Genomic DNA, 12379 nt, shown 5'->3' on the forward strand with positions numbered 1-12379 from the left:
TTGCTGCAATAAAGACACAAGGGAGAATAGCTTTAGATGCTTGGCATGTAGGGAAATTTTGTATATATCGAGGTGAATCTTATTATGATAACATTTTTGTAGGAGCGAGTGAATGTAAACATACGTTTATCTTTAAAGCCAAATGGACATTCATGTTGAACGGACTTGATCCTGTCATACCAGGTGTATATTACATTTGTGGGCATAATGCCTATTATCGTCTTCCAAAAGGATGGTGGGGAGATGTTATTTGGGTATAGTGTTCCCAAAGGTTTATCAACTGGATGACCTATCGATGATTCCAAAGACATCTGGATCCCATCGTATCCAGAAAAGAGAGACCGCAGCTGCTGTGGTAGGAGATATATTTGGAGCCATGATTCCTTCATTGGGAGTTGTGTTGAATTCCATCAAAATAAGAAAGTTGTCTACTATAGTGGATAACATGTTGACGAAGTTTTCAGGTGCTATAATCCTGATAGATGCTGAACTTGCAGCGGAAAGAGCTATGACTCTTCAAAATAGGCTTGCCCTAGACATTCTTTTAGCAAAGGATGGCGGCGTTTGCAAAATGCTTCGTGCGCGCCACTGTTGTACGTATATTCCAGACAACAGTGCAAAGATTAAAACAATGCTTGCTAATCTAACAAAAGAGAGTGCAGACTTGAAGGAATTGAAAGAACCAGGAGTGTGGGAGAAGGTCGGAAAGGGACTTGCTTCAGTGGGAAATTGGCTTGGTGGCATTTGGAATGGAATATTGCTAAAAATAATACAGGGAATATTAATAGTACTGATTTGCATCTTTGGAATTTGGGGAATAAAAAGAGGAATATTAATGATCATGGCAAAAATTAAGAGAAGGAAGGAAGAGAAAATGATGAAAAGAATGACAGAAGAATACAAAGCAAGGACAAGGGGAACTAAAAGGCAAAGAGAACTGACAGAATTTTAATGGAATAAAATTTGTGGGATTAGTTTTGTGTGATGACAAGTAGTCATCAGAGGAGGGATTGATGACGCAGAAATGAAGGTTTTACATTTATTAGCGCATAAACGTAGTGTTGAAATAATCATGTGTGACTTTAACCGAACTAATAAAGATTGTACGGGGACAAAATGTGCCCTCAGAGTCGTTTGCCAACAATTTATAAGCGTGCTTTATATAACGTGATGTATTAGAATTGCATTAATCCGACATAATCGTAAACGTGTGCTATGATTTGCTTGTTTGAAATGTTTTAACTTAGCCTAACTTTAGTGGAGGCTTCGGCCTAGTTGCCTTGTCTCACGGTTTAGATGCTCGTATTTTTCCAATGTGCTAATAAACGTGTATTCTTGCTTGAAGCTGTACTTTTCCAGTGAGATCGGTTCACATGCTTATCTTAAGGTTTCGTGCCAGCCTGGCATCTTCTTCTTTGCTCCAAGGTCAATCTGCAGGTGCGGACAATGGAAGCTCTGAAAGTGAGTTAATTGGTAAAATATGTTGCAACTTACGTTCCCGACTCCAAGGATAATGTATGCTTAGGTAAAAGCTTGTGAATTGTTGTTTTTGATTGGACAATTTGAAGCCAACCTATGAACCCTCCAATGGAAGACCCTACTGGATTTGAACTGTTGTCTATTTAAACCAGGTGCACAAGGAGAAAGCAGCCATTACAGCCATTTGCAGCCGTTGCCCGCCATTTGAGAGACATTACGAGAGACATCGCCCATACCCGCCATTTTGCAGGACATTGCAGCCATTATGGCCCATCTTGCAGACATCGTCATTTTGCCGTCTTCTAGAGACTTTTAAGTAATTTCTCGCCCTAGAGACTTTAACTTTGATTTGTCCCTTTGCATGAAGTAGTAGTTTTATCTTGCCGCCGTGAGGCAATTGCCCCGTCCACCCTGCCCCTTTGCCCCGTCCCATGCTGATTGAATCCGGTACCTGTGAGACGAAGACTTCCTTGAATGCTGATTGGATTTGGTAAATATGAAAGGAAATTGTACAATTGCATTGTGTTTTCTTTTTAGGTAACCAACTGCTGATTTTTTATAAGAGCCCTTTTTAGGAGTTTTCTAAATTAATGTTGCTAAATTGTTTTTGCATGAAGACCCACATGCTGATGCTAATTTGAGGTTAGATGAGGATTCATTTGATGCACGATGCAATTTGAGACCTTTGTTATGCTGACTAAATGTATGCAATTAGCTCATTACAGATTATAGTTTTAGTGGTTTGTGTTGCTATTATCGAAGGCATTATTATTCAAATGTTGCATAGATTGCATCTGTTTCACCGTTATGGACAGCTATTAATGTTCATTTACATTTATCATTTGGTGTTGAGACACATTTATATTGTGCTAGCTTTGTTAATATAGGGAAATAAATGCATTAACTTTGAATAAACTGGTGTGGTTATTCATGACCGAAAGGTCATGGTTTAGCCGAAATGTTTTCTGGATTGATTGTTAAGTGTTATGTTGATCAGGGTATTGCTTATGTTCGTTATTGATTATTGATTGTTGATTTGATTGATTATTCTCGGGTGAAGAGTGCCCCACTTGGTCAAAAGATTCATCGACCTAAGAGCGTCCAGATACAGGTAAATTATTAGGTACGGAACGCTCTATCAGCCCTCAGACTCATCAACCATGCCTGATCTAATTGTTAGTGAACAGTCTGGTTTTCTAAAAAACAGAAATATAGTAGATAATTTGTGTGTTTTTCTAAATATTCTCAGTAAAGGCCCTAAAAGTAAACATTCCCTTGTGGCAATAGCTTTGATTGCTGAAAAGGCTTTCAATAGAGTTAATTGGCCATTTCTCACGGATGCCCTTCGGTGGTATGGGTTTGGGCCGAAATTCTTACAACTAATTTCTTCACTATATTCATCGTCCCGTTCTTCTGTTTTGGCCAACAGAGTACAATCTATTGTCCCTTATCGCTCTTGTTATTTATTCTAGCACCTTTCTCTATAGACTAAATCATTCTGATGGCTTTTCTAGTTTCCAACTAAATAAAGTACAATTAAATTCACTGCTTGCACGGATGACATTCTTCTTTAAACCAGATTCCTCCCCTCCATACTTCTTTGAAGAGTTGAATGCATATTGAAAAGTATATAGATATAAATTCAATGTAGAAAAGACTGAAGTGATGCCTTTGAATAAGTTCTGTTTCATAACTCCTTTTGCTGGGTTGGGCCTATCCTGGAACCCTGACAAGATAAAATGTCTAGGGATCTTGTATCGCAACAACCTTAGAGACACACTGCAATCTAACATGGAAGTTCTCCTTTCTAAAATTACAAAACTTAAGCAGTGATGGTCACAATTTTTGTATTGGTAGGGTCCCCTTAAACACAATCAAAATGATGGTACGATGTTATCTAATAAAATACTTTATAACCATTGATAAGGTTTTATCCTGATTTCTCAGGAATGGAAAATCACCTCATATTTCTTTACACTGCCAGAAACTACCCAAGATCTCTGCAGGGGTTTAATTCCTAATTTTTCTCTTTATCATAAAGCCTTTGGTATTAAGCATTTCTCAGGCTGTTTTCTGCTTCCCCAGATTCCCAATCCAAATTGTGGTTCCAATTGGAGCTATCCATGATTTCTCTTTTCTCCTTACACACATCCTCCATATGTCTCATCCCCCTAAATATTGAATAGACTTAGCTATATCCTTCTCCTGTTCCATTTTCAAGTCATTTTTTGTGTCTGGTGTTTCTTTAAATGAACATGTTGCTCAAAGACCCATTTGGCATAACAAATGGCTCTTGAAAAATGGAAAGTTGTTTAAAGAAGGGTCTACTTATCGTCTCTCAATTACTACCCCATAACAACACAGTTCTTTCATTTGCAACACTTTCCTCCTCATTTAATCTTCTACCTAAGTGTCTGAAATAATATCAACTGCTGGAACCTTTGCTTGCTGCCACACTTGTTTCCTTACGAATGTCTTCCGTTCAGGGTCGTGGTCTGCAGATTTCTCCTATCTCCATCATCGCCTCTTCTAAAGCAGCATGTTCATTTAAAACTTTGATAACACCCCAACAGAAAGAACTAAATCCAAAGTCGAAATTGGAGTTACAATCTAGCTGGCCTATACTCTTGAGGGAAATGTGGGAGAAGATTTGTATTACTGCACACCCAGCCAATCTTACTCAAACATTATACTGCTGGCATTGCAACACTAATCCTGGTACCTACATTCATATGTTTTTCCTAAGTTCTAAGCTATCTCAATTTCGGGAGCATGTCTGGACAAGAATATGGGATATCACTGGCATTCACACTCCATTCTCACTAGTTTCTCTATTCCTGGGTGGTTTGAGCAATCTATGATCCTATAATAAAATGACTCGCAAAATTAGTAGACCTATTATTCATGATTGGTTTTCAGGTGATTACTTCTAATTGGAAATATACGGACAATATTACTCTTCCACAGTGGTGGAACTTAGTATGTCACAACCATCAACTGGGTCAGTGTAATTTAGCATTGTTTTTCTCAGTTATTACGTTGTCTTCTTTGACTTTTTATCGTTAGTATGTTTATACACTGTTTCAGAAAGTTTTAATGGTTGTCTAGTTCTCTTTTTCTTTTCCTTCTCTTTTTCTTTTTCTTTTCCTTCTCCTCACTTTATGTTCTTGCAACTTTTTCTTACCAGTACGTTTTAGGATTACCATCTGTTCAGTCTTGTTTTCAGTCAAGCATTATTATCTTTTTAATAGCTGTTAGAAAATGTTGTATTAATAGCCTTCTTTGTTGTATAATATCAAGGTAGTGGATTGATTTCATGTATGCTTTTACTTCCTTTAATAAACATACTAAAATAAAAAAATAAGAGATTAGTGACAGATAAGTATATATATGTGTGTGTGTATATATATATATATATATATCTACATATAAACACACATATATTCATATTCAGTTTTTAGATGGAAAAAATGGGAAAAAATGAACTAAAGGGGGGCATGGGATGCTATGCCCCTCCCCCTAAAAAAAGGAAAAAAGAAAAGAAAATTGAGTGAAGGTGGGGGAACCCCCACCATAAAAATGGATTGACGAAGCAAAACTGCTAGATACTTGGAGACAAAAATAAAGGAACTAATATTGCATTCAAACGATTTTCTGGTGCAATATTTTTTCCAAAATAATGGAAAACATAGGATCCTGAAATTAATTTCTCAGTGGTTAATCCCTGAGATTAATAAATAAGTATTAATGTTGATCTGAATACAAAGTAGAACAACACTATTTTAAAGATTAAAGAATGTGCATACAAGAATGTACCACTGAATAAATAAAAAAGAAAATAAGCCACACGTAATAGTTAAATAGTATTAATAAATGAATGACTTAAAATAACAATGAAGGGGTGTGCTGATCTATTGAAAATCCAGATGTGAACATCACTTCTTAAGCAAACTCATGCGCCATATAAAGGAATTTCCTTGGAGCTTAGTCAGGACAGAGGTAATTAAACAAAACCTGTGCTTGTGTTAAGTAGCCTAAATTGCAGCATCCATGAAAAATGCTTTTTCCTCAATATTTAAATACTCGAATTATCCAGCCTTTTCTGTCCAAATCATTGGTATATTTTCATGTGATTTTCACAGGATAAACATGTTGTCACAAAGTGGCAAGTAGAAATTAAGGGCCTTCTTTACAAGTGATACAGACCTCTCAATCATATCTATGAGGTGGCGCAAAGCCACCCCTGCATGGCTTTGCATGGGCTCATTGATGTAGAGTAAGGAGAGGCAGTGCAAATAGCTGCGGTGCCTTACTCTATGTCAAGGAGGCTTTCCATGGGCACTGCTGTATCTTTTCCCACTCAACACCTATGGGTTTTGACACATTTTCAAATTTACAAGAATCTGTAAACCTGAGAATGCATCAAAACTGTTCGCCTCCCCAGTGGAAGCGTAACAAGGAGAAATAACTTTATTTCTCCTTGTTTTCCCTCTTTCTATGTGTGTTGCATTCTGTTTTTGTGCAGAAAAGAGTCTCTTCAGCACAAAAACGTTCACACCAACAACACAGACACCCTTGCACCATGGCGCAGGGTGCTTGAATTGGCGTTGGGCACCAAGTTGTGTGCCGGCACAGGCAGACAGAATAGGAAGGCACCATATGACACTAATCGAGTGCCTTTCTGCCCTCTCTTGATGCAGGGCAGTGCAGCAAGAAGCCTTGCGGTGCTGCCCTGCGCCAGCAAATAGTAAATGACACCTTAAGGCTATGTTAAGCTAGTGAAAATACCATACATACATGGCACAACAGCAAAGAGTTCCTAAACCCAGGGAGTCAATGAGGGGTGACTTGCCTCTTTTCTTCTCCCTAATTTATTGAAGCACAAAGAGAGACATTCTGAGCTCTTTTTCACAATCTATTTCCTTTCTAACTGACTCACCACCCAGGCAAATCAGGGGTATTCTTCCACTAAGTAATTGCTGGCGTTGTCCTGTTTGGGGCCATGGGGAGAGCTGTGGTGGAATTAGGAAATATAATTTTATGACATCATTGAGTAAGATACCTAGAAAAAATAGAGGTAAGCAAGCAATTGGAGGCTCGTTTCAGGTTCGAACCAGATGCTTGGTACTAGCTGAGATCAAGGTCTTCTTGGATATTAGTAAAGCATTTTCCAGGCATGCTTTTACAAGGCCAATGGGCATTTTCACCTAGCATAAAGGGGTAGAAAAGGTTAGGCATCAAAACTCAAATGACAATTCAAAATGATAGTATGACCTATGTGGCAACCCAAGGAAAACTCCAGTCGTGAATATAGGCTTTTATTGCAGACTCATGCTCAAATTTATGTAAATGATTCTCAAACAAGACTATAAGGATACAGAATCACCATGGTTTGTCCAAGGCATGGAAGAGGTTAAATTAAACTAACATCAAAAGGACTAAGCACTCAACAATAGCAATAAAAACATCAACAGAATTATCTGATGATTTGAAACTAAGCGCTGTGCAGTTCTTTTAAGCATAAAGACAATTCAAAAGTCATCTAAGTTAGCTAGCCAGGGAAAGGGAAAACCCTACCAATTGGCAACTTTCAAGTTAACATGTGTAGAGATACAACACATGAGGGCAAAAAGTAAAAAGAAAAACAGAGGACAAAAAGAATTTGGAACGATACAATGGGTCACATGTTTGTTCGAATTAGAGCTATTAGATTGTAAATTCCTAACTGGACTTTTCTTACCACTTAAATTGAAAATGAAAACTAAAACAGTTGACGTAAGGGAGCTAATTCAAAGTGCCATGGCCGCCATGAGCTTGAGCGTGAAGGAGAAACACAAAAAGAAAAAGAAGTTCACTTGCAGTCAAACGTATCGGCAATCGTGCAATTATCCATGTAACAGGGGCAGTCTGCAAGGAGTTAACAAAACCGTCCCAAAGAGGGACAACTGTAAACCATTTACCAATGATAAGAAAGGCAATCCCACGAACGAGTGAGTGTGATGGGCATGCGGTGGGTGTGGTTAAAAGCCTACAATACTTACAACAGGTCAAAGCGCTTGCGCGTTCAACCTACAAAAGACATCTGAAGCAAAATGTGGATAATCAAAGTTGGTAAAAAGTAGGTAAAAAGGGAAGGTAACAGCATTTCCGAAGCTCAGTCATGAGTCTTCTCCTTGGGTCAGGGAAACATTTCTAACCCTCAGAAAATGGAGGAGTAAGGGCAGAGAAGTCTGTACCTTTCAAAGTTGAAGAGGATCCAGAAACGAATGCCACTGATCCAACTGGGGAATGGTATATTAAAGTTCAAAATGCTCAATGATGTATTACTCCATCACACCACAGGTATTGGAAGGATTAACTGACCAATCACAGCCCATCATACACCAGTCACTTGAAACTTTACCAAAATGGAAAAACATCCATCTTAGCTTATCTGTACAATTTAAAACAATTGTGTTTCGTTCATTTCCACAGTTCCTCAAAGTACTGAGCTGGAGGTTACTTCCTCAGGCTCACTATGGGTAAAACAATGGGACATCTATTTCAAAGCTAAAATTCTATGGGAATGAAGTCTGAAAGAAATGATGTTAACAAGAATGACTAAACATTTTTCTACACATTTTATGAAACAGCCTTGCAGGCCTCACTTAGTCTAACTAAAATGAATTAAAATCACAGATTCAGTTCTGCTACTTAAAGCACATATAACATTCAAATCATTAATTTATCAATAATAATCTTTCTCAGTGTTCATGTTACAGTAGATTTAAAAACAAAATAACTGTTAATAGATTTCAATAAGTATAATATAGAACTACATTTTTCAACCTTTGCATGCAACATGTAAAATGTTTCCTTCTAAAAATTCATTATCATTTTAGTGGAAACTATTAATTGATATGATAGTCAAAAATATTAAATCAAGTAAATTAATTATACATCAGGTTTTAGGGCTATACCACATCACTTAAAATCACTATTCTAGAGTGAATGCATGTTAATATAGGATTTCAGTGCACCACTTTCCAGTTATCTTGTTAGATCTTCAAATAACACAATGTAAAGATTGTCACGTACAGATGATTATTGTGACATCAAAGTAGCAATAACATTTCTGCTACATCAACATGTAAGCCAAAATCCTTTGGTGTCTGCCATTCACCCTCTTACCTCAGTCACCTCAGAGGCCAGCCCCCAACTGCCAGTTCTGCACATTCTGTCCAGCAATGCACTTATGTTAATTTTGCAGATGGGCTAATAGTGAAGACTATATAGAGCGCTATGAATGTTCTCTAGAGAGATATAGTGGTAATGATTTTTCTCTGAGGACCTTCACTGCACTCTACTGGGTCTTGAGGGGACCCATTCTGCAATTTGACGACCACGCCATGGTGAAGGAAAAATACTAAAGCTTGCATTATATGGGCGCCATGTGGAAGTTTATCGGCTGCGAATTGAAAACCAAAAGCTGAGCTCTGCATTTCACTTGTGAATTGTTACCCCCCGTGGGATCTTCAAGACCTTTTTTATGTTAATCTGTGTAATTGCTCTCTTTGAACATGTAGAGACTCTCCTGAAATCAGTGCTGTTGCTAGGTCAGGGGAAGAAGGTACTTCCAACACTGAAATAGATTAATCGTCCTCCCATAAAATTGTATTTTTTTTTCTGGAAAGTCTTCTTTTTTCAACTTTATTTAACATAACATACCTGCATTTATTGAACAAGGTCTTCTCACGTAGCTCCTTAAAGTATTAAAGACAAAGTATTAATGTTTAATGTAAACCAGGAGTGAGAAAAAAATATCCCCATCTAGTAAATGAAGAGCACACTTTAAAACCAGGAAACCTTCTGCAGGGGAGAAGCTTGCTTATTGTTTCTTCCTTGTGGCACTGGCACAGTAGTTCATTTTAAGGATTTGATTAGTTTCTGACAACACACCTTGAGCTTTTTTTTTGTAATTAGGTAATGGACTAATGATGAAATAAACGCAAATGCAATTTTGGCAGCAGTCAGACTGTCTGTTTATTCACAGAACATGACACAACAACAAAGATGTTTTTGGCTGCAGCTCTGTCACTTGACCTTCTTCAAAGTTACGTGGATGCCATTCTTTGACCGCAGGACCAGCTGAGGTAGCTTTTTAGGAGGCTCCATGTTGCTGGGAGAAAGCTCAAAGCGAAGCAGAGTCAGTGCCACGGCCACTTTTATCTCATTCATGGCAAAGGTCTGTCCAATGCAGTTCCTGATTGAAGAAATGTGACATGTTTAGTGGAATGAATTGCAGTCTCTAGTCCATTCACAACCACAGAGATTCCCCTAGATGTGGAAGCAAACAAAGCACTGCAATCATCGCAGTTACGTACCCTCAGAACTGAATAAATAGCTAAATACTTAAATAGGTGCCTATCACTGGTAACTCTGCTCTCTTATTCTACAGACATATGTTTAATTCATCTCATCTTCCGTCAGTAACAGAGCATATTTACGAGCCATCTGCATTGATGTTGCACCACTTTTTGTGACGCAACAGCAACACAAACCTTTAAATCATGTTGATGAGGCCACACAAAGCCACTTTGCGTGGCTTTGAATCCCCCATAAATATGGAGTAATGCAAGGCAGCGCAAATGGCTGCGTTGCCTTACTCTGCGCTAGGGAGGTGTTCCATGGGTGTTGCGGTGGATGTTCCCACACAACACCCACAGATTATGACGCATCCCCATATTTACAAGAACTTACACCTCCCCAGGGGAGGTGCAGTGAGAAGTATAACTATTTCCTCTAGTTGTTATCTTTTTCTATATGTGCTGCATACTGCAGCACAGATAGAAAGAGAACCAAGCGTCACAGGATTGTATTTAAGCAGGGAGTTGTCCCTTCCTGCACAAAAACAATCTTCCATGCAATGCAGGCACCCTTGCACTGTGGTGCAAGGGTGCTTGCATTGGCACTAGGCTGCCAAAATGGCACCAGAGCAGGGGGAAAGGGCCATAATGCACCGTATGCCATAGATCTGGTGCATTTCTGCCCTTTTCTTTTGATGCAGGGCAGCACAGCAAGATGACTTGATGCACTGCCCTGCCCCAATACCCCATAATATGGGCCTAAGTGCCTTGGTGTAGGCTTAGGTTTGAGCTTTACAGGGGTCTTTGTCAGAGGGGTTCATAGGCCCCCTAAGAGTGGCTGTAGGTGAAGTTGTATGGAGTGGTGATCTGTATGTACTTTAAGCATCATTTCTAATGTGCTATATTATTTTGTACATTTTTATAATTACTATGGAGGGGAGGGACTTTGGAACATATTTATGATACCCCTAGTGCCCCCTTGTGCCACATTTGCATCATTTTTTTTTTACAGAAATGTGGGGTTAATGTGGCATTTCTCATTCACCATATTTACAAACTGGCACAATGCATGCATTGTGCCACTTTGTAAACTCTTGCGCCACATTATATAAGCAAGGGGAGGCGTTCCCACAAAGGGAGACCCAGAAAACAGGCACAGTGAAATTTACTAAATTGCACTTTACCATTTGTAACATCTTTATTAATGCCTGCCTAAGGCAAGCGTTAAGATGACCTTCCCATTGAATAAATTTGCCCTCCCTGTGCTTTGCCGCATTAGCACCATAATTTATGGCACTAATCCAACAAATCACCACATCAGCATCATAAATTATGAAGTTAATGTGGAGACGATCACCATGGTGCACCGTACTGTAAATACGGCACACACGTGGTGTTGTTAGGGGACGCAATGGGGCACTACAAACCTGGTGCATCATGAATGATGGGCCACTTTTCCATACATATGCCCCTTTATTTAAAAGAAAAACATAAGCACTGGATTACGGAGAAGTAAACTAAGATTCACATTCATTCACACATACAGGAATATATAAATCTCACAAAACCAAGAAATGCTTGAAGATATCCCAACATCCTGCACAATTGTAATATTTGTATACTTATGTCAACCTTTAAAAGTGACTGATTTGTATGTCCATTTGGGCACTTAACACATTTAACACATACACACACCTTAACATTTATAATCAGGCACATGCTCCCACACTATCCCAAAATTAATGTAAGTAGGAAATGTGATCTGTAGGTGACGCGGACCAGCTCACACACACTGAGGTAGACACAACCTCCAGTATATGCAAATGTAATATCCAAGCAATCAGAGGTAACTTGGAGCAAGAGATGCACATCTGTTGCCAGGAAAACTGAACTCACGTATTCACACTTGTATACATTGACACTATTCTATCATTGACCACTTTGAAATTCAGGTAAATACCCTTGCTTATATTTTCACATGGTACTATTATGAAGATGTCTATAAACACAGCAACTTATATAAAGCACCCATATGCAGAGTGCTGAAGCCCAAAGATAAATATATGTGACCTAACCTATACCTCAACTACACATGACAATCTAGACAGGACCAATCTAACCTCACCCCACTCACACACACCTCACCCCTGCATTCATTAGAATGGGCAGAAACATAAAATGCATGGCTTTTCTGTTATTGTTTCTTACAGGCATGTTGCAGGTTTATACTGTGTTTAAAAGAATAATAAGTGCCCTCATTTATTTATAGGTTAAGATCACCTACAGATATAAAATGATGTCCACCTATGCATACCACATTTCATTGCAATCAAGGGATTTGGGAGATGTATATGAGATTCCACCTAACATTTCCTCTGTGAAGGGCTTAAAGAAATCTATCATGCCTTTGAGATTTCAATAGAAATACACAAGGTCTACTTTTTGCGTGGTCTTGAGTCCAGTCATGAGGAACATTATGATCCCTACCACAAACTGGTCCATTCCTAGTACAGATTCAAAATCTATACATATTTAAGGTACCTGTCCATAGGTCT

The 12379-nt window shown here is 38.6% G+C and overlaps 1 protein-coding gene across 1 annotated transcript in view; it reads right to left on the reverse strand.

Annotated features, from left to right (window-relative positions):
• Positions 1 to 9483: 9483 nt before the first annotated feature.
• Positions 9484 to 12379, reverse strand: part of LOC138293484 (cytochrome P450 4B1-like) — a 186209-nt gene continuing 183313 nt past the window's right edge. The window contains exon 12 of the mRNA XM_069232723.1: positions 9484 to 9721. Within this exon, the coding sequence (XP_069088824.1) occupies positions 9553 to 9721 (169 nt within the window). The 3' untranslated portion in view covers positions 9484 to 9552. The remainder of the gene's footprint in view (positions 9722 to 12379) is intronic.

The sequence above is a fragment of the Pleurodeles waltl genome, chromosome 4_2 (genome assembly GCF_031143425.1).
Source record: "Pleurodeles waltl isolate 20211129_DDA chromosome 4_2, aPleWal1.hap1.20221129, whole genome shotgun sequence".
NCBI classification, from domain to species: Eukaryota; Metazoa; Chordata; class Amphibia; order Caudata; family Salamandridae; genus Pleurodeles; species Pleurodeles waltl.